Source organism: Myxine glutinosa, chromosome 2 (assembly GCF_964187855.1).
Source record: "Myxine glutinosa chromosome 2, kmMyxGlut1.1, whole genome shotgun sequence".
Classification (NCBI taxonomy): Eukaryota; Metazoa; Chordata; class Myxini; order Myxiniformes; family Myxinidae; genus Myxine; species Myxine glutinosa.
In genome coordinates this window covers 67,700,100-67,722,912 of record NC_136262.1, presented here as the reverse complement: position 1 = coordinate 67,722,912, position 22,813 = coordinate 67,700,100, and the positions used below count along the sequence as shown (strand labels likewise).

The following is a 22,813-nucleotide window of genomic DNA, read 5'->3' as shown; positions in this document are numbered from 1 at the left end:
CAACATTCTCTTTCTGCTGGGCTCTCCACTGCTTTCACTAACTACAACTGGACCATCGTCAATTTCGTTCATGTCTGTCCCGGCATCTGCATTAAACAGAAGGAAGAAACAAATTTTGAGTGATTAGAATTTAACTTTTTTTCAACAAATATGAAACATGTATTTATTTTCTTCCTACCTACCAACCATTGAATTATTGTCTAAACATAAATATACACAATTGTTTTCATTTTTTTTCTTCCAGTTACTTGTATACCCAATTTTTTCTGACAATATATTTAAATATATATATAATACAACAATTATATTTTTGTTTGGCCTTTAGGATATCATGGGATGGAACGTGCAATTTGATGCAACAATAAAAACTTGTGCCATCTCACGTTGGTATTTGCCCCAAATAAAGCCGGCAGCATCATCCATGCATTGACAAAATAGCGGTCACACTCAAAGTAACTGTGCAAGTAAACATTTGCACCTTAAAAGTATACATGCACACTGTGCACAAAAAATTGTCAATAGCTCCGCCGTCTTCTAGGATTTTTTGAGAAACTGTTTAGAACAAAGTCCACATGTTATTTTTTTTAATTGTCGATAGCTCCGACGTCTTCAAGGATTTCTCGGGAACTGTTAAAAACAAAGTGGGGTTTTTTTTCCGCCACCAAGACGGCAAAGTGTTTTTTCATATCTAATGTATTTCATTGATATTCAGTTGTTGTTTTTCTACTCAGATCAGTGAGTAAATTTTCTTTTTTGCCTCAATAGTAGGTGACGTTTTTTTTCTTCAAAAAACTTCCATGTCCCCCCTCCCCCCCCCCCCCCCCCCCCAAGAATCTATTGGTGCATCCCTTGTTATACATTTGTACACGCTTTGCTAGTAAAAATATTAATGACCATGACTACCGCGCAAAAAAACAACAACAAAACAAAAATACAAAATAAAAATAAACTCAACATGTGTTTATTGTTTATAATTATAGAGTTTAAAATTTTGCAAACATCTGTCTTTTTTAGTAACAAATATCAAATCATGGTTTTTTTAACAACTTCTCCGACAAGGTAAACATACTTTTTATTACCATCATTTACAGGACAGTAAGAAGTACCTACCGTACAATTTAGTAAAAATGTGTAGTCTACATGTACAAAATTATTTCTTAATTCTTTGTGGATCCTAAAAACTGTAATGAGGTGTGACATGAGCCTGATGACATAAACCACAATATCCCCACATATCATGATACTATTACTAAAGTAAAAGAGCATGCTTGCAATAGTACGATTTGTATTATAAATTGTAGTCTTGAAATAGATAAACAAAATCATAAAATGTACATTTCATCATGCATGACTTGCTGAGTCTGCTGTACATTTGTCAATTGAATTTGAAGATACTACTCTTCTAAGGCCAACTCCAAATCTTCCGGAACTTGTTACTAACTTGCTTGAATCAAGCATGATGATTTATTTGATCATGATATATGGCAATGTAATGTGAATTCTATCATCACGATCAGATTCTATCATCATGATCATGTCTATGTTTGCAGAACAATTGAAACTTTTGGCTAAACTTAAAGCTTACTAAAAAAATTACTACATAATCATATTAACTTACCATGAGATGTAGATGTTTCGGTCTTTTTCTCCTTCAGCCTGTTCACTTTACTGATGTCACAAAAGCGACGTGAACAATCATAATGGTAGCCAATGTTGGGATTTTCTGGTTTGGCTTCAATGCAGGATTGTGTATCGGCAAAATCAAGCCCCAGCTTTACCGCACAGTCGGCCAGTAAATCGCGTTCTTTACAGTCATAGAGCAACCATTTACTCGCAAATTCAACAAAGCGGGCCCAGTTTTTATCATTGAATTGAATGAAATTGCTTTTAGTTTTATGGACAACATGCATCACGCAAAATTTGGACGAAAATTGAACAGGTTTTCCTGTCACTGCCGAAGCAATGGGCGTCGCCATCTTGGTTTGTCAGCTACCGAACGGAGCTTAGTATGAGCTGCGTGATTGGCCAATTACGGCACCTGACGTATCTGGAGCGCTCATTCGCTGAATTTATCACGTGAACAACCTTGTCCGCGAATTTTAAACCTGATTTTTTTATCGAAATTCTTTCTTTATTTGTATTTTAATGTGCAGGTATATTTATTGGGGACATTATTATATCGAATGGAACGAATATTTTGCTGATTTTCATGAATAAATCAAGTAATCCCCATTCCTGTTGCACGAAAAAGTGGATTTTAATGGTATGCCCCATGGCCTAATAGGTGTGGGTCAGCCAGAGTCCTCACCGGCAATGGTGAAACATTATTGGCCATGTGTATCACTAATGGTCTCACCATTGGCAACACTTTCATCAAGCACAAGGACCTTCACAAGAAGATATGGAGGTCATGAGGTAGCAACACCTTTAATTAAATTGACTATGTGTACAGTCACGTGAAAAAGTAAGTACACCCCATGTCAAGTTTTGACTTTTTCAACATACAGCTATTTGATCTTCATTTCAACAATATTGATAGATAAAGGTGATATAATGTAACAAATATCATGAAACATTTACATTTTGTAGTCCATTGTATAATTTAAATAAACATAAATGCAAATTTCGCATGTGGAAAAAGTAAGTACTCCCTTGGCTCTAATAGGTGGTATTTCCCCCTTTGGCAGAATCGATCTCAAGTAGGCGTTTCTTATAACTGTCTACCAGTCTCTGACATCGACTGGGAGAAATTTTTGCCCACTCCTCCATGCAGAATTCTTTCAGCTGTGCGATGTTTGAGGGGTTTCTTGCATGCACAAAAAAAAAAAACACCTTTAGAGGCCATTTTTCCCCGCAATGCGGGGGTTGACCTTTTTCGGGCACCGTGGTTGTTGTTGTTTTTTTGTTGGTCCCCTTTTTGAAGCAATGTTTTACGGCCGGATGCCCTTCCTGCCGCCAACCCTGTTTGTCGCCTTTTACGACAAACGTGGAATTACCAGTGAACTGGTACTCAATTAGCCAACCTCGGAAGGATGACAGGCTGAGTGAACCCCCCTGGCGTTAATTCAGCGATCGACCGGGATTCGAACCCAGGATCCTAGGATCCTAAGCTGGCAACCTAGCCGCTAAGCCAACACCAGGCTCGCCTTCTTGCATGCACAGCTCGTTTCGAATCCCCCCACAACATCTCGATGGGATTTAGATCCGGGCTTTGACTTGGCCATTCCAGAACCCTCCATTTCTTTCTTTTCAGCCATTCCTTGGTGGATTTTCCTGGTATGTTTAGGGCCATTGTCATGTTGCAAGGTCCACCTTCGGTTGAGCTTCAACTTTCCGACAGATGGCCTCACATTATCCTCAGTCCCCCTCTGCTACAATGAAGAATTCATAGTGGATTCTATGATGGTGAGCTGCCCAGGCCCTGATGCAGTAAAGCTGCCCCAAACCATAATATTTCCACCACCATGCTTTACAGTTGGTATCAGATTTTTGTGGTCAAATGCTGTCTTTGGTTTTCGCCAAACATGTCTTCTGGTACTGTGGCCAAATAGCTCGACCTTTGACTCATCTGTCCAGAGCACATTGTTCCAGAATTGCTGGTCTTTGCCTCGGTGTTCATTGGCAAACTTTAGTCTTGCCCTGATGTTCTTTCTGGACAGCAAAGGTTTCCTCCTGGCACACCTCCCATGCAGATCAAATTTGTGCAGCCTCTTTCTAATGGTAGACTCGTGCACTTTGACATCAACAGTGGCAAGAGCTACCTGTAGGTCCCGTGATGACATTCTGGGGTTCTTAGAGACTTCTTTCAGCATCTTGCGGTCTGCTCTCGGGCTGAACTTGCTGGGGCGGCCTGGCCTGAACAAGTTGGCAGTTGTTTGAAATCTTCTCCACTTGTAGATGATCTTCCGGACAGTCGAATGATCGATTTCAAATTGTTTGGAGATTTTTAAATCCCTTCCCAGACTCGTAGGCATCTATAACCTTCTTTCTGTAGGCCTCAGAGAGCTCTTTTGATCTAGGCATGGTGAAGCCGCACACTTCAACAACAAAGAGCAAACCAAACTAAATGTCTGAGGTTTAAATAAGACAGGTTCCTCCAAGATCCGTCTCTAACAATGTTCTAAGCATTTGCACCTGAGCTGGTGCACCTGATTCAAATTTTAGGTATTTGAAGTAGTGATAAATGTAGGGGTGTACTTACTTTTTCCACATGCAAAATTTGCATTTATGTTTATTTAAATTATCCAATGGGCTACAAAATGTAAATGTTTCATGATATTTGTTATATTATATCACCTTTATCTATCAATATTGTTGAAATGAAGATCAAATAGCTGTATGTTGAAATATGTTGAAAAAGTCAAAACTTTACTTGGGGTGTACTTACTTTTTCACGTGACTGTACATCAGCAATAGATGGTGGACATCCTTCCAAGATGTCCACGTATACAGAGGTGCTGAAGTAGGATCTGACCACCACCTTGATTGATAAGATTCACCTGAAATTGAAGACCGATTTTGACTCAACAACGTCTGTATGCCCTGGATAAACTGAAGGATCAGGGCACAGCACAAAGTGGCTCTTCCAAACCCGTTCAAAGCCCTGCATGGTGCAGGTGATTTGAAAGGCAGTGGAGGATCTTTGGGGATGTGAACAAACAGGCACTAGATATCACCATCAGGAGAAGGGGAGGAACCCATTCAGAGCGTTGGATCAATGACCCAACATGGAAACTGATTGAAGAAAGGCATACAGTCAAGAACAGGAGAGACCTGGAAAGGGTAAGAAACAGGATACAGTAAGCAGATGAAGAATACAGACAACTAGACAAAGCCGTGAAATGAGTTGTAGGAGAGACAAGAGGAGCTGAATGGTGGAGAAAGGCAACAAATTGCAAAGATACCAGGACACTGTACAGAATAGTGTGAGAACTGAGTGGTACGAGCAATAGCATCTCAGTACCAATCAAGGACAAAAACGGCAGAAATATTACTAACAAATGCAGAGCAGGATGAGAGGTGGAGGGAACATTTCAGTGAGGTCCTCGACCAACCCCATTCCTATCTCCACATTCATATTAAACGAGGATGAGATCCCTCCTCCACTGGGTGTCAACGTGGATGAAATTAACATGTCAGAGGTCACAAGAGCAGTCAGGAATCAAAAGAACACAAGGCCCCTGGACTCTATGAGATGGAACTGCTGAAGCATGGTAAGAACGTCAGTGTAGCAAAGCTCACTGACCTCTTCAACAAGACATGGACAGCTGAGGATGTTCCAGATGACTGGAAAAAGGAAGTAATCATCAAACTGCCGAAAAGAGTCACTCAGCAACTGCAACAATTGGAGTCACTACCTGGGAAGGTTTTCTGCACAGTACTATTTAATGGATTGAAGGCGGAAGTTGACAGTGCCCTTCGAGAGGAGCAGGTGGGCTTCAGGTGTAAAAGGTCATGCAGTGAGCAGATCTTCATGCTCAGGAACGTCATGGAGCAGAGTCTGGATACCAGAAGCCCATTGTCATCAAGTTTGTCGATTTCAAGAAGGCTTTTGGCAGCATCCACCGGCAGTCTCTCTGGAACATCATTCACTACTATGGCACCCCCAAGCGGTACATTAACATATTTGGTGCCCTCTAACACAACTCCAGCTGCTGCGTCAGGATGAACAAAGGCACTACTGATCCCTTCAACATCATCACACGAGTTCACCAAGTCTGCATCCAGTCACCCTTCTTATTTCTCTTGGTCATTGACTTCATCATGAAGAAGGCGATGTTTGGTCAAGAGTTTGGAATATCATGGCAACAACATCGTCTGATGGACCTGGACTTTGCAGATGACCTTGAAATTCTGGCCAAAGAGACGGTTCAGCTCCAGGAGATGATCAGCAATCGAGAGGTATGTGGTGCAAAGGTTGAGTTCTGAGAAGACCAAGTCAATGCCCATGAAACAACATCAAGGGCCGCTCATCACCATCGGGAAACAGACTGTTGAAGATATCAACCATTTCACTTGCCTAGGAAGCAACATCTCCAGTTTGACATCTGCTCAATAATAGGAAAAACAGCTTCATTCTTCCAGGACCTATATAAAGTATGGACGTCCACCACCATGAACACACCCATGAAGCTTTGTCTCTACATGAGCATCATGGTACCAATCGCAATCTTCGTCAGTGAGATATGGAAGAGGAGAGTAAATGTGGCAAAGAGGCTGGACACCTTTCATCAGCGATGTCTCTGCAAGATCATGGGCATCACCTGGAGAGACCACATCACCAATGAGGTACAGAGTGGCCAACGGCACCTGAGTGATATTGTGACTCAGAGACATCTGAGGTTGGCAGGTCATGGCCTACAACTCCCCGACCTGCTAGTTTCGCTGTTGAATGGATTCCACCTGGTGGGAAAACAAAGAGTAGGAGGCCAAAAAGACTTGGAGGAGTACTTTCAAAGAAGACTTAAATGAGGGGGAAACCATCTGGAGCAGAGCAAAAGAGCTGTTTTGGAAACGGATTCAATCGAGACTATTTGTTGCCCGTTGTCCCAAAATGGGGATGGGAGGAACTAACTAAGTAATTTGGTGTGTGCTCAACAGGATGGTGCAGTAATTGTACACTTGTTTCTGAGCTATCTCGTCAGGTTACGGTTTGTAACCCAATTATGAACTGTAACATCAATGATCGTGCTGTCACTCAGATGGACTTTAAGCTTGGGACCTGTCTCTAGTATTGATTGCTGATTGATGTCAAATATTCCCGGTGTCTTTCAACGAAGTGTGGGTTATCATCAGTACCCTAAATTTCTGCCTGAACATGGCATGGAGAGAAAATGGCCACCTCTGGGTGCTCTGTTATGTCATGTGATAGATAATGATTCAATGTGGTTTTACCAATATTGTTCCCTTTTTTTTTCATTCTCATTTTCTTTAATTTACTGCAGTGTGGAAACATCATCGAGGAGCTTCTACTTATTTTGCATCGAGGACAACAGCATTAGGAGGCAGTAGGCAGATCAAGAGTATAGACTTTCAACCATTGTGATCTTTATGATTTAACGAAATGTTATACAGTGCAACTCAATATCAAGTATGTATATTCACATTAAAATCTCCCCATCCCAGGGGTTCACATTTGTAGAGCTGCTATATGGAGCTTGGACAAACAGCTTAGGCCTCATCTCAGACGGATTCCATATGTTATTCGACTGCTCTGCCTTGCTGCTCGGTCTCTTTGCTTCGCTCATTGCCCGCTGGAAGCCCACGCGCTCCTTTCCATATGGGTACAGAATTGTACATTGTCGCACCATGAACCCTACTACAGACACTTGCAGAGTCAGCGATGTTCCCATATTATCCTACCTCACTAGCATTCACACCAGAGCTCACCACATCGTTGGAATGGCCAAAATAATCATTTTTCCCCGTTTTCCATTCTCAGGTACAGCCGAGTTGAGATTCTATCGGGCTTTGTGAATGGTCTATTTCTGGTTGTCATTGCTGCTGTTGTGTTCGTCGAAGCCATTGGACGCCTGCTAGACCCACCAGAGATTAAAACGGACATGCTTACGGTGATGGTTTTTGGCTCTACATAGCAGGGTGGACTTTATGTTGATGTTTTATCTTCTCTTCAATAACAATTTACTGTATTTTTCCCTCAGCCTGGCTATTACCCGAACAAAAGATCCTCCTCTTGTGAAATTATTGGACTTGACTCTTTTGATGATTAGACCTCACTCACTCTTTCATTGTGCACTGTTGTTCATTGAGGAAAAAAGTACTTTTCCAAATTTGACTGCGAAGATTACTGAATAACATAAAAGTGGCAACTGATAAATGGGCAATCAATTAATCTTGCCTTAATGGATGCATGATTGGCTCTGAATTGTATATTTAAATCGCCTGCTTTTCCCAACCAATTTTTAACCCTTGCAAGACATGGCTGACTGCAAAAAATACGGGGAAATTCACTAAATCCCACTTGATGATTTATGGTGCTTTTTTAACAGATGGAAAGCAGGAAAAAAAATGCAATACTTTTAGTTTAGCTTTGCTTTTACGATAGACGAGGCATTTCTATCCGTCACTTCACTGACAGATTTAATGAAGAGACAACATGTTGTACTTCACAAACATTCTGTTATATTCACTCTATAATTTGCCCGAGGTTATCTTGCATCTGCTTGGAAGTCAGCTAACATCACCTTCAGCAGCCAACTTGTTCTTCTTCTTCCCTAATGGCCACAATTATTCCCACATTTTTTATGGGGTTGGCTGGGGGAAGCTTGGCTCAAATCTTTCACGAACTGGCTGGCCTGTGGCCTGGCCTGACGTTCAACTAAGGTTATGGCAGGAAGCTAGAATTTGGCCAGGGTGCTGACGATAGCTTGCCTACTCTTCACAAAGGACACCATGGGATCTTTATCATCCACCAACTAATGCCAGCAGACATGATGTCCAGTTTAATAATGGCACACAACCTGCCTGTGAAAGCCCGGGATGACAGTTTATAATTGGGCCGAGATTGAACCCAGGCTAGACAGCTTGGAGGTTAGTGTGTGTACCTCTAGTCCATCCTAGCACCCATCTTCATCAGTCAACCTTGCTGCTTGTGTATGGCACTAGAAAAAAAATCACTTCCTCTTTGCTGTGAAACTATGCTGTTTGCTTCAGTTTGAACCTCCACTATGAGTGAAATTAAACATTTAGAAAATTTTGAATTTTTCTTACTCAGATTTTAACATCACCATAATGCATATTGTGTAGTTGTTTAAACTTTCTTTATTTTAGAAGATGATTTGTAATGCCGGCTACCACTGTGTGGCGCTATACGATGCACACACACATAGAGACAATTGGGGTCTGTCCTCCCTAGCCTTAACCCCTCCCCCAGATATGCTCCCCATATAGAAACCATACTTCGTACCCTGATGCAACACCAAACATTTGGTTGAATTTTATTCAGTGGTTTCTTGATTTTTTTAAGTTTATGTAAACAAACAAACAATTTCACTGTTATATTATAGATTGATTTTGTCTGAAACCACAACAACATTGAGGAATGGATTTACTGTGTGTGTGTGTGTGTGTGTGTGTGTGTGTGTGTGTGTGTGTGTGTGTGTGTGTGTGTGTGTGTGTGTGTGTGTGTGTGTGTGTGTGTGTGTGTGTGTGTGTGTGTGTGTGTGTGTGTGTGTGTGTGTGTGTGTGTGTGTGTGTTTCGTACTTATTGGTGAAGTTTAAAATTCCTTGCACAGAAGTACTTCTGCATAGGAGTAATTTACTTGCGGACTAGGTCCCTGCCATTGGTTGACAGATAACACATTATCCATAATTTAGTGGTTTGCAGCATCAGTTGGGGTTTTTATGCCTACAGGTATATAGAAAGAAAGTCATGTACATAATCACAACGTTGATTAATCTAATTTGTCTTATCAAGGTGAACTAACCACGCTCCAATGCCTTTTGCAGCCGGTTTCAATTGGGGGCTTGCTGGTGAACCTGATTGGGGTCTGTGCCTTCAGCCATGCACATAGTCATGGTGGCCACGCTCACAGTCAAAGCCATGCTCATGACCACAGTCATGGTCATAGCCATTCGCAAACAGATCATTCGGGAGTCCACTGTGACCACAGTGCAGTTCATTCCCATGGTGATAGTCATACAGAAGGCCATGGTCAGGGCCTGAGCACCAACATGCGTGGTGAGATTTGAGTACACTGTTTGTTATTATCAACGTTTTATTTATTTGAGGCTTGCTTATGTACCCTTGGAGGGGTAATATACATCGGTGGACATTTTCACAATCTTGTGACTAGTCACTAACCAACAAAAAAATTTCGAAGAACGTTTTTCTTTCAAAATACCCACCGTTGTGGTTTCCCTGAATGTTTGCTTAAGAGTTTGTCTTTGCATTAATTAAATATGATTTATTGATCATGCCTGTTTGCTGCTCCCATTGATCTGTAAGGTGTGTTTCTGCACATCTTGGCCGACACACTGGGAAGTGTTGGTGTCATTGTTTCATCAATGCTCATCCGCCAGTTTGGTTGGTTTGCCGCTGATCCCATTTGCTCCATCTTCATTGCCGTTCTCATCTTCCTGAGCGTGCTCCCCTTGCTGAGAGATTCAAGCCAGCTGTTGCTTCTCCGCACCCCGCAAGAAGCTGAACAAACACTTGCACAGGGCCTGAACAAGGTGAGAGGTTGTTGTATAAGGAATTCTGATATCGAACCTTTTGCGGGAAAACGGTTGATATTGAAGCTGGGCATTGTGTCTTTAATGCTTACAGGAAGTGTATTATGAGTGTTTACACGAAGGGGAACTTAATTATAAATATAGGGCCTTTGTATTGAATTGTGCTGGGGAATTGCTGTGTAATTTGTGGTGGTGGTAAGGTAATAAGTGATAAGGCATTTCTGGGTGTGTGTGTGTTTTCTGTTTGTATGCATGAATTATTTATTTATTTATGTTTATTTTTGTCCTTCATCTCTCCTTTCTTTCCTTGTTTTTCTTTATCTATGGAGGGGGGGAGGGGGGAGAATCTTGCAAATAGTTTCTGTAAGGTTCACCTGGCTGCGCCTGGATGGGCTTGAGTGAAGAGGAGTAGCAGCCGAACCCCAAATCCTATGCAGCTTCCTCCTGGTGACTCCATTTTTGTCTTTCTGGGTTCCTCCTGATACTGGAGTGCTGCATTTGGTCATTTATTTGATTAGATGCTTATGAGATAATGAAATATATTGAAAGTATAAACATCGATATAATTTTGAGATTGGAGATAATTCATTTTGTTTGCAAAGATTGGAAACTAGTCAGGATTGGAGATGGAATACACAAGAAGCTGATATATCTGAGGAAGCATAAGTGCAAACACCACCTTTGAAACAATGAGTTGGAAGCCAGTATATTGGAGATGGTTAGAATCACTTGGTTCAGCTATCTGATGTTCCTGTAAGGATGAGAGGAAGGGGTGTAAATGATTGCAGGTACTGAAGCGCTTCGTTAAGGTTCACCTACGATGTTGCAGAAGGCTATAGTGAAGGAACTGGTGTAGTTTTACATGGCTTCATGAAATGCAGATCTTATTGTTGAAGCTGGACGCCATTCAATTGTAAGAAGAGAGGGACAAATTCAATGCAGGAGTGGGTACCGAGACTCAACTGGTCACAGGAAGTCAGGAGACGGTAGAACCGTGCAGTGGTCTCAAATGGGCTCCCCAAATTGCTGATCTAGGAGTGGCTTCCAGGTGCAAACTGGCAAAGAAGCGGATTCAAGATTATATACACCATATAAAGACACATTCCCTAAGTGCTCCACCCATCTATTGAATGATATGCCGTTATTCCTCTCCATTTAAGGTACCAGCTGCAAAAGTAAGTTGACTTCAATAGCTTCACCAGGTCAAGGCTCCGAATGCACTGATGACCACAAGCACCTCTCAAGCTGACGGCCCACACCATAGACTGAAAAATGTTCACTATTAAAGGTCCTTGTAGAGTGGGTCGTGGAGTTTTTCCGAATGGTTAGTAAAAGCCAACCTACCACCTACCTGGATGCCTGCTGCCTCATGAAGAGATCATCCTCCGTTTGATGGATCTTTTTAAATGTAATCTGTGTGTCCAAACAACCTACTCAAGGTAACCCAGTGGGGGAGACAGTTTCATCGTTGGCCACTTGCTCATGCAACAGATAGTACTGGATTACATGGTACCAGTAGCAGGTGAAATGAAATACCTGATCGTGACCAATCTAGCATGACAGTGGAGTCAAGATCTGCCATTTTGTGCAGATTATTTAATCCCACCTTCAAATAAACCTCTACCTAGTATGTAGTTGGTGTATTCCATATATATCATGTTTATATAGATAGATACATTGCAGCAATGAAGAAAGTTCGTTTTTTTGTGAAAATGAGACGAGAATGGAAAATGATGATGACGTGTGGTGAAGGCTCAGTGATTGGAAAGTTGGAATCCAGCGGGGACATTGATATGAAGCTCCAATGTACAGTCACGTGAAAAAGTAAGTACACCCCATGTAAAGTTTTGACTTTTTCAACATATTTCAACATACAGCTATTTGATCTTCAATTCAACAATATTGATAGATAAAGGTGATATAATATAACAGATATCATGAAACATTTACATTTTGTAGTCCATTGTATAATTTAAATAAACATAAATGCAAATTTTCCATGTGGAAAAAGTAAGTACACCCCTACATTTATCACGACTTCAAACACCTAAAATTAGAATCAGGTGCACCAGCTCAGGTGCAAATGATTAGAACATCGTTAGAGAGGATCTTGGAGGAACCTGTCTTATTTAAACCTCAGACATTTCGTTTGGTTTGCTCTTTGTTGTTGAAGTGTGCGGCGTCACCATGCCTAGATCAAAAGAGCTCTCTGAGGCCTTCAGAAAGAAGGTTATAGATGCCTACGAGTCTGGGAAGGGATTTTAAAAGATCTTCAAACAATTTGAAATCGATCATTCGACTGTCCGGAAGATCATCTACAAGTGGAGAAGATTCCAAACAACTGCCAACTTGTTCAGGCCAGGCCACCCCAGCAAGTTCGGCCCGAGAGCAGACCGCAAGATGCTGAAAAAGTCTCTAAGAACCCCAGAATGTCATCACAGGACCTACAGGTAGCTCTTGCCACTGTTGATGTCAAAGTGCACGAGTCTACCATTAGAAAGAGGCTGCACAAATTTGATATACATGGGACGTGTGCCAGGAGGAAACCTTTGCTGTCCAGAAAGAACATCAGGGCAAGACTAAAGTTTGCCAATGAACACCAAGGCAAAGACCAGCACTTCTGGAACAATGTGCTCTGGACAGATGAGTCAAAGGTAGAGCTATTTAGCCACAGTACCAGAAGACATGTTTGGCAAAAACCAAAGACAGCATTTGACCACAAGAACCTGATACCAACTGTAAAGCAAGGTGGTGGAAATATTGTGGTTTGGGGCAGCTTTGCTGCATCAGGGCCTGGGCAGCTCACCATCATAGAATCCACAATGAAATCTTCATTGTACCAGAGGGTGCTTGAGGATAATGTGAGGCCATCTGTCGGAAAGTTAAAGCTCAACCGAAGGTGGACCTTGCAACATGACAACGACCCTAAACATACCAGTAAATCCACCAAGGAATGGCTAAAAAGAAAGAAATGGAGGGTTCTGGAATGGCCAGACAGGCCAGCAGACTCAAAAATAGACAGAGGAATGACAAAATAAAAATAAAACAATGTTCTTGTTTTATCGGCCGGCACTCAGCTTGCCTAACGAGACTTTTAGGACCTTGCTGGTCGTCAAAGCTCGAAGCCCCACAGGCGGGAAGCGCACAAGATGGCCGCTCCTCGGCGCCACGACTGTGAGGTCCTTTTTGAGGGCAGTCCTCCATCGGGTCCCTCAGCCATCCGGGGAAACACAACACGGACCCACAAACCGCAACCAACACTCTTCCTCTTCTTCATTGTCTCATTCACTCTCTCATAATCCACTGACATTCCTTTATCATTCCCCTTATCTCGATGTGGGATTCCCTTACATCCCCACTCCGTTCCTTAATCGTTCCCTTCCATCCCCATGTCATGTCAATCTGTCCACGAAGTCAAAGCCCGGATCTAAATCCCATCGAGATTTTGTGGGGGGATTTGAAACGAGCTGTGCATGCAAGAAACCCCTCAAACATCGCACAGCTGAAAGAATTCTGCATGGAGGAGTGGGCAAAAATTTCTCTCAGTCGATCTCAGAGACTGGTAGACAGTTATAAGAAACGCCTACTTGAGGTTGTTTCTGCCAAAGGGGGCAATACCACCTATTAGAGCCAAGGGTGTACTTACTTTTTCCACATGCGAAATTTGCATTTACGTTTATTTAAATTATACAATGGACTACAAAATGTAAATGTTTCATGATATTTGTTATATTATATCACCTTTATCTATCAATATTGTTGAAATGAATATCAAATAGCTGTATGTTGAAATCTGTTGAAAAAGTCAAAACTTTACATGGGGTGTACTTACTTTTTCACGTGACTGTACATGTAGCATATTGCAGCTTGCATGCTGCAGAACTGCCTCGGTTTTATTGTCTATGGTTATAGAGGAAAGAAAATGTGGACGTTTCTTTAACTTCTGCCTCCTGTGCAATCTTTTTGCACATGTTCACTGGCCAGGTTCTCGGCATTGTCGGTGTGCTTTCCTACCGTGAGGCACACTTTTGGCAGCATTCTCCAGCTCTCATGGTTGGCACGCTACATGTGCAAGTGATGCCGGAAGCACAGGAACAGCGCTTCATACAGCAGGTATTTTTGGAGTGCTCGTTGCCGACGCTGTAATGTCAGGAAGTGTCAAATTCCTAAGCTTTGGATAAAGTGAGTTCAGAAAATAATGTAGATGAGCAGGGACCCGTGGAATTTCTACGTAATGTAAAATTTGACTTCAAGTCCTCAACCCCTCCCTCCACCACCCATTACCCAACCCCATGTCCTCAACACCCCCTCCCAACTACAAGTCTTCAAACTCCTTTCTCGCAATGGCGAAGAATCGGTTTTTTTAAATTCTAGTATTCGGATCTGGATCTTCACCAAAATCGAATCGATTCACCCTTGTCACACACCAATCTGTCCACTAGGTTTCTTCCAAATACGCTGACAACCTTCTGAGATATCTTGCTCACAGACAGGGCGAAAGCATAACCTCTGTCCACCTTTGGCAGTGGAAGCATTAAGGCTTTTATTAAACTGTATATAAGATATTTACTCGCTCATAACTTGGAAAACCTCGTAACTTGGAAATGACCGCTTTACATTGTACTGTGTGAATGCACAGTTTGCTTAACACAGGCTTCATGCCAAACCCAAATAATCATTACTGCCTATATGAATGATGCAATAGCTATGCGGTTATCACACAAGTAGTAATAATTAATTCTCTACGTACAGAATGTACAGTAAGAGCATCCTTGCTGTGCATTCACAGCTCCGCACCAACACCAGAGCGTCTTCCAAAATTATATTGAAGCTGAAGGATTTTTGGTCATTGTATAGTCCAGCAAGGTCAAAGGCCACCAAAGCCACCCAGTACAATCAAAGGTTCTTAGAACAATACACACAGGTTTGAGACATCAAGGCCAGCGTCGGCACTTTGTGCATTCATCACAATTATTGTCACATTCATTTGAATTGCTCACTCTTGGATTGTCGACATCAGCTGGAAGAGTTTGTTTCCCACATGAGATGAAGGGTGATTTCGAGGTTTGACAGAGTGTTTACAAAGTCATCTCTTCTTTTCTTTTTTTGATTCAACTATGTGTGCTGCATATGCATATCACGGAAAAAAACCATTTTTGTTACTGTGTGCATGCAAAGTGAAAAGCGGGGTTATGTAATTGGTTCATGTCTGTTTGGCTGTCCACAAACGTCAGTTTATGATCGAGGAACAACTGAATTTAAATTGAATGTTATATTTTGCACATTAATCGGAAAGCAAATCCGCCGTTAAGCTTTGCCTCTAAATTTGTCCCCGACGCATGGAGGAGCGAGATAATATTTTTACTCTGTCTGCTTGTCTGATCATCAAACAAAATTGAAAATCATTCCAAACAGGAGACTTACTGTTTTTAAGGACGTCATGAAGGACACAAGCAACAGGTATGAATAACTAATGTGATGTGTTAGATAGGGTGATGTCATAGACACTGTGTCAATGGCAGTAAATTCCAGAATTAATTTATTAATGTGACTTTTACAATCTTTATTTTATTTAGATTGAATTATATACTTGATCACCAGAAAACAAATCACCTTCTTATCACTTCCAAGAACCTCCAGTTTAGCAGTATGGTACTTGGACATCTATAACAATGGATGTCGATCTGTCGGTGTGTGTGTTACCTACACACTCCTCCACCTCTGGATGGAATTGGACCAAATTTGTCACAGTGGTCAAGGGTTGTACCGGCCGGGTTTTAGATTTATCGGCTCCTTCGGCCACCGGGAAAAATTATGGTTTATACCTCCTCGCTGTTGCTGTTGGTTTGAATAGCACCACCTTTGGGTGAGGTTGATCGCTACAGGATGGGTTTAATTTCCCCGGACAACTTCCTGACTGTCATCTTCTGTGGTTATTTTTGCCACCACCATGACTAGTTTTTTCCCATCACTGGGGACAGGTACTTTTGCCAGTGTTCTATTAGGGTGATGTATATGACTGCTTCAATCGCGCTAAACTTCTGAATTTTTATATACGACCTTTAAAATCATTGTTTTATTAAAATTGAAGTAACGTGTTCTATGAACTCTCTACTTTTGTAATGTTTTAATCTTGCACAAAATCTAACAGAATTCAACTCACACCTAAAATAAAAGTACATTTTTGACTCTTTAAACAAGAACAGCACTCGGTAGAGAGCATACCTCCGCCGGGTGAACAGTTTACGTTTTGTAACCCAGAGTAGACCAGAAAATCACAATACAAAGTCACATTTTATCAAAATCATCCATCCACGACTTTTTTTTAGATATCCTGCTATCCATCGTTTTAGGCCCTATCTCCCAATAGTGAAGAATCGCTTACAAAATTCTACTAGCCGGATCCGGATCCGGATCTTCACCAAAATTGAATCGATTCTTCCTTGTCACACGCACAACCTGTCCAACAAGTTTCGTCCAAATCCGTCCATAACTTTTTCAGATATCCTGCTATATGTTGGTTTTAGCCTGATCACTCAATGGTGAAGAATCACTTGAAACATTAAATAATTCTCATATCCGAATCCATATTCAGATCTTCACCAAAATCGAATCGAATCGTCCTTGTCAGACACCCAACCTGTCCACCACGTTTTGTCCAAATCCATCCACAACTTTTTGAGATACCCTGCTATGTATCGTTTTGGCCTTATCTCCCATTGGTGAAGAATCACTTAAAAATTCTAGTAGCCGGATCCGAATCCGGATCTTCACCAAAATCTAATCATTTCATCCTTGTCACATACGCTACATCTCTGACAATTTTCGTGCGAATCCGTCCACAACTTTTTGAGATATCTTGTTCGCTGTAACTGTTGCTAACATCGGTTGTTAAGATCACTGTAACATCAGTTATTAAATATTGTCATTTAAAACTTACTGTGTACATTCACAAGCCCCAGATATGTCCTTCCCATCGCTGTTCAGAAGTACATCGTCTATTCACCAGTAGCGATCCGTCGGGGGTTTGTGTAGCAAACGTCCCTCCACTAGGACCTTACCCTGGCCCACATGGCCGGGAGTGTGCAGTACGAGCAGCTGACCGTTAGGTGAGCTGATTCGTTGCGCAGAGGCACAGCCCACATATTTTTCCTGTATTTTTCGTTTATTTTAGAAGCTCTGTGAGCCATTTTCATCTCTCACACACGATATACTTTATGATGCCCTGAACACTGCTAATTCCTGGGGTTTCTGCGCATGTGCGCTGAGCATTCTGGGGCGGAATACGTCATTTCAATATTGTCTTTGAACAATCTATTCTGGGTTTGATTTCTGACGCAACCTTGAACTTTGGGATTTGTGCTTCGCAGGCAGGATGTTTCACCACAAAATGCGCACTCTCTCGGATGGATATTAAGCTTGGTCTCCCATCCGTTCACATTTGTTGATTCATAAACATTTAAAATCACACGGTGTCTTTCACAAAGAGTTGGCAAGTTATCGCCGGCACCCAAACAAAAAGTGTGTTTTTGCCTTAATGGTTAAGGTGGCTGGCTTGAGATATTGGGGCCCATCTACTGCCTTTTCAAGTTTTACCTGGTCTTTGAAACAAAACGAGCATGCATCAACAAAATGGGGAAAAAATTATACATCCCTAAGTCAAATAAAACTCTGTGGGTAAAGAAGGATATACAGTCACGTGAAAAAGTAAATACACCCCATGTAAAGTTTTGACTTTTTCAACATATTTCAACATACAGCTATTTGATCTTCATTTCAACAATATTGATAGATAAAGGTGATATAATATAACAAATATCATGAAACATTTACAATTTGTAGTCCATTGTATAATTTAAATAAACATAAATGCAAATTTCGCATGTGGAAAAAGTAAGTACACCCTTGGCTCTAATAGGTGGTATTGCACCCTTTGGCAGAAACAACCTCAAGTAAGCGCTTCTTATAACTGTCTGCCAGTCTCTGACATCGACTGGGAGAAATTTTTGCCGCCCACTCCTCCGTGCAGAATTCTTTCAGCTGTGCGATGTTTGAGGGGTTTCTTGCATGCACAGCTCGTTTCAAATCCCCCCACAACATCTCGATGGGATTTCGATCTGGGCTTTGACTTGACCATTCCAGAACCCTCCATTTCTTTCTTTTCAGCCATTCCTTGGTGGATTTACTGGTATGTTTAGGGTCATTGTCATGTTGCAAGGTCCACCTTCGGTTGAGCTTCAACACTCCGACAGATGGCCTCACATTATCCTCGAGCACCCTCTGGTACAATGAAGAATTCATAGTGGATTCTATGATGGTGAGCTGCCCAGGCCCTGATGCAGCAAAGCTGCCCCAAACCATAATATTTCCACCACCATGCTTTACAGTTGGTATCAGGTTCTTGTGGTCAAATGCTGTCTTTGGTTTTCGCCAAACATGTCTTCTGGTACTGTGGCCAAATAGCTCTACCTTTGACTCATCTGCCCAGAGCACATTGTTCCAGAAGTGCTGGTCTTTGCCTGGGTGTTCATTGGCAAACTTTAGTCTTCCCCTGATGTTCTTTCTGGACAGCAAAGGTTTCCTCCTGGCGCACCTCCCATGTAGATCAAATTTGTGCAGCCTCTTTCTAATGGTAGACTCGTGCACTTTGACATCAACACTGGCAAGAGCTACCTGTAGGTCCAGTGATGACATTCTGGGGTTCTTCGAGACTTATTTCAGCATCTTGCGGTCTGCTCTCGGGCTGAATTTGCTGGGGTGGCCTGGCCTGAACAAGTTGGCAGTTGTTTGGCATCTTCTCCACTTGTAGATGATCTTCCGGACAGTCGAATAATTGATTTCAAATTGTTTGGAGATCTTTTTAAATCCCTTCCCAGACTCGTAGGCATCTATAACCTTCTTTCTGAAGGCCTCAGAGAGCTCTTTTGATCTAGGCATGGTGAGGCCGCACACTTCAACAACAAAGAGCAAACCAAACTAAATGTCTGAGGTTTAAATAAGACAGGTTCCTCCAAGATCCTCTCCAACGATGTTCTAATAATTTGCACCTGAGCTGGCGCACCTGATTCTAATTTTAGGTATTTGAAGTAGTGATAAATGCAGGGGTGTACTTACTTTTTCCACATGCGAAATTTGCATTTATGTTTATTTAAATTATACAATGGACTACAAAATGTAAATGTTTCATGATATTTGTTATATTATATCACCTTTATCTATCAATATTGTTGAAATGAAGATCAAATAGCTGTATGTTGAAATATGTTGAAAAAGTCAAAACTTTACGTGGGGTGTACTTACTTTTTCACGCGACTGTATGTGTGGATCTGAAATGGTTTTTCATCACTTCTGCTTTCTTCCACCCTCAGGTGTTGGCAATCTTTAAGGAGTGTGGCGTTACACAGATGACGGTTCAAGTTGAGAAAGAAGAATACCTTCAGCACATGACTGGGCTCGGTCGGATTGGCAATGAGCATCTGGTCATGTCCACTGCCTACGACGACACCTCAACTAGAATGCTGGTCATGTAGCTATGAAACGTTCAGAAATAAGGAATCTCCCCAAGATCTTATTTGCAGCAGACTTTCATTGATGGACTTTGGATGCTTCAAAGTTGAAGACTGCTGGGACTGTTCCCATAATTTTATCTTGGAAAACTGAGGTGCTTCTTTGGTTGTAAAAGATTTGAAAAAAAACTTCATTCATTATTAACCATTAATAAAATGAATGTTTCGACCATATGCTGTGTCTAAAGTTCTTGCAATTCTGTGGACTTTGTTTTGTCACAATGTTTAAATGATATCAGGAAATAGATTTTGGCGAGTTGTATCAGCTGCCTTGTTTTTGTACGAATTTTTGGTGCAGTATGCTGTAAGTCATGGAAGGTTTGGTAATCGCTCTCCGCCATAAAAACAAGCGTTACGCCTCGGTCCCCCGTCGGTGAAGTGATGTGTGTTGACAAAGTGGAAGACGCAGGAAACATGGAAGAGTCGATAATATTTGCGAGTGGGTTGGAGACACACCCACACACCAGATTAGAAGTTGGTACTTCGCTTATTTTTCAAGATATTCTGTTCACAGGGTTCAGACATACATGGCGGCGGCCATCTTGGATTTTGACGTAGCGACCCAATTTTCAATAGCGTTCTTCCTTATGCGTAGATACACCCACACACCAGATTAGAAGTTGGTACTTCGCTTATTTTTCAAGATATTCAGCTCACAAGGTTCAGACATACATGGCGGCGGCCATCTTGGATTTTGACGTGGCGACCCAATTTTCAATAGCGTTCTTCCTTATGCCTAGATACACCCACACACCGGATTAGAAGTTAGTAGTTCATTTATTTTTCAAGATATTCCGCTCACAACGTTCAACGCACGCACGGACGCACACACGGACGGAGGGGAAACCATAGTCCCCCTTTCGCTCCGCGGTGCGACGGGGGACAAAAATCCGAACGCGTGATTGTTATTGATGCGATTTATTTAAGTGACATGGAACACAGACGAGGTGCAAACCTCTGACAGTGATAAATGCTCAATAATTCCATGTCCATTTCATTGTGACCTAATCGTGTACTGCTGCATTGTGCCGAACGTCTTCACATAGGGATCAAACATGGAAGTAATAATCTCAACACTGGGTATGTCTACCTCCATTGCACCCTACTTCTTCTATCCACTCATCCCAACTCTCTCTTCCTCATATGTGGCGACTTCAACTGTCATCATGCCAGCTGGCTGGGTGTGGGTTCATCTCTCACCAGCCATGGCACCTCAGCAAAGGACTTCTGCGACTCACTGGGATTGACACAATCTGTCAATTTCCCGACCCGAATCTCAGCCAATGGTGTATCTTCTCTTCGAGACTTGGTTATGACAAACTTCCCTGCTAATGTCTGCTGCTCTTCTTCTGCTCCAATCGGTTCTTCTGATCATGTGCTTGTTAAAGTGGACATCTCTCTGGCCATTCTCATAGAGCCTCCTCAGCGTCGTCGAGTCTGGCATTTCACTCAGGCCGACTGGCACGGTCTTCAAGCAGCTATAAATAATCTGGACTGGTCTCCCATCTCTATCGCCTCTGACATCAATTCTTCCTGGGAATTCTTCCAAAGCAAACTGCTCTCTCTCATGCACAGATTTATCCCATCTCCTCTTCAGTTGTCTTACCCTTCCTCCCATCCATGGTACACTGAATCTTGTGGTGAGGCAGTTGCCCTGAAACAACTTGCCTTTGCCTCTTGGAAGGCTAATCCAACTGAAGGCAATCTCAGTTCCTTCCACCAAGCTCAGAACAAGTGTGTGGCTACCCTCAGGAGTGCCAGGAAGCACTATCTCTCCACACTCAAGAATGAACTCTCAAACCTGTCTCCTTCCTCCAAATCCTGGTGGTGTCTGGTCAAATCCGTTTCTGGTGTTTGTTCCCCCTCCATCCTCTCCCTTACCTCAAATGGCGACACAGTTGACACCGCACGTGACAAAGCCGAATGCCTCAACTCTGTGTTTGCCTCAAAATCTTGTGTCCAAACCCATCTCTCTCTGTTCCCACCTTACCCAGTCGAACCCAACTGCCCCTGGACTCTGTGCCCTTCTCTCCTGACAAGGTGGAGGAGTTTTTGTCAAACCTCGACTCTGATTCTGCAACTGGACCAGACGGCATCAGCCCACGGATCCTAAAATCCTGCTCTGCCGCTCTATCTCACCCTCTCTATGTTGCTCAAGGTCATCTGCCAGCATCCTGGAAATCAGCAAACATTACCGCTTTACACAAAAAATGTGCAAAAACAGATCCTTGCAACTACAGACCAATCAGCCTGCTCCCAATTATCAGCAAAGTCATGGAATCCATCATTGCTTCGGATATCAAATCCTTCCTCTTCTCCAATGGCTTGATCTCCGATCATCAATTTGGATTTAGACCAAGTCATTCTACTCTGGACATGCTGCTTCTGCTGTCTCAACAATGGATGGAGGTCCTCAATGCCAAACAGGAAATCAGAGCTGTCTCCCTTGACATATCACATGCCTTCGATACGGTCTGGCACCCAGCTCTGCTCACCCAACTCTCCTCCTATGGTATCCATGGAAATCTCCATGCATGGCTTGCGGACTTCCTCTCTGGTCGTAGTCTAACGTGTGGCCCTGAATGGATTTTTCTCATCTCCCCTTCCTGTTCAGGCTGGAGTTCCCCAAGGCAGTGTTCTAGGCCCTGTGCTTTTTCTGGTCTTTATCAATGATCTCTCCGACTCTCTGGAAAATCCTCTCTATCTCTTTGCTGATGACTCCACTCTCTGCCGCTCCATTCCTCTTCCCTCAGATCGGCAGTCTGCAGCCTCCTCACTCTGAAGACCTGGACAAAATCACAGACTAGTCAAACAAGTGGAACATCTCTTTCAAAACTGACAAATCTCACACTCTTACTATGTCTCTCCGAAAAGATCGACTGGACAACCCTCCCATCTACTTTCTCAACAATCCTCTCCAAGAAGTTCTGTCGCTCAAGCTTTTGGGTCTCACTATCTGCCATGATCTTTCTTGGGAAAACCACATTTCCAAGCTGGCCTCCAAAGCCAGTCGCCGACTGGGCATCCTCCGTCGTGCGAAGTCCTTCCTAGGC

The 22,813-nt window shown here is 42.4% G+C and overlaps 1 protein-coding gene across 5 annotated transcripts in view; it reads left to right on the top strand.

Moving 5' to 3' along the window:
- SLC30A5 (solute carrier family 30 member 5) overlaps positions 1–19,934 on the top strand; it is a 32,146-nt gene extending 12,212 nt beyond the window's left edge. For 4 of the 5 annotated variants that reach the window (XM_078773405.1, XM_068108032.2, XM_078773406.1 and 1 more), the window contains 6 exons: positions 7,126–7,283; positions 7,442–7,571; positions 9,469–9,700; positions 9,968–10,194; positions 14,179–14,307; positions 19,563–19,934. In XM_078773405.1, the coding sequence (XP_078629531.1) occupies positions 7,126–7,283; positions 7,442–7,571; positions 9,469–9,700; positions 9,968–10,194; positions 14,179–14,307; positions 19,563–19,724 (1,038 nt within the window). In that variant the 3' untranslated portion in view covers positions 19,725–19,934. The remainder of the gene's footprint in view (positions 1–7,125; positions 7,284–7,441; positions 7,572–9,468; positions 9,701–9,967; positions 10,195–14,178; positions 14,308–19,562) is intronic. The other variant, XM_068108033.2, reaches the window with a different exon arrangement.
- The last annotated feature ends 2,879 nt before the right edge of the window (positions 19,935–22,813 follow it).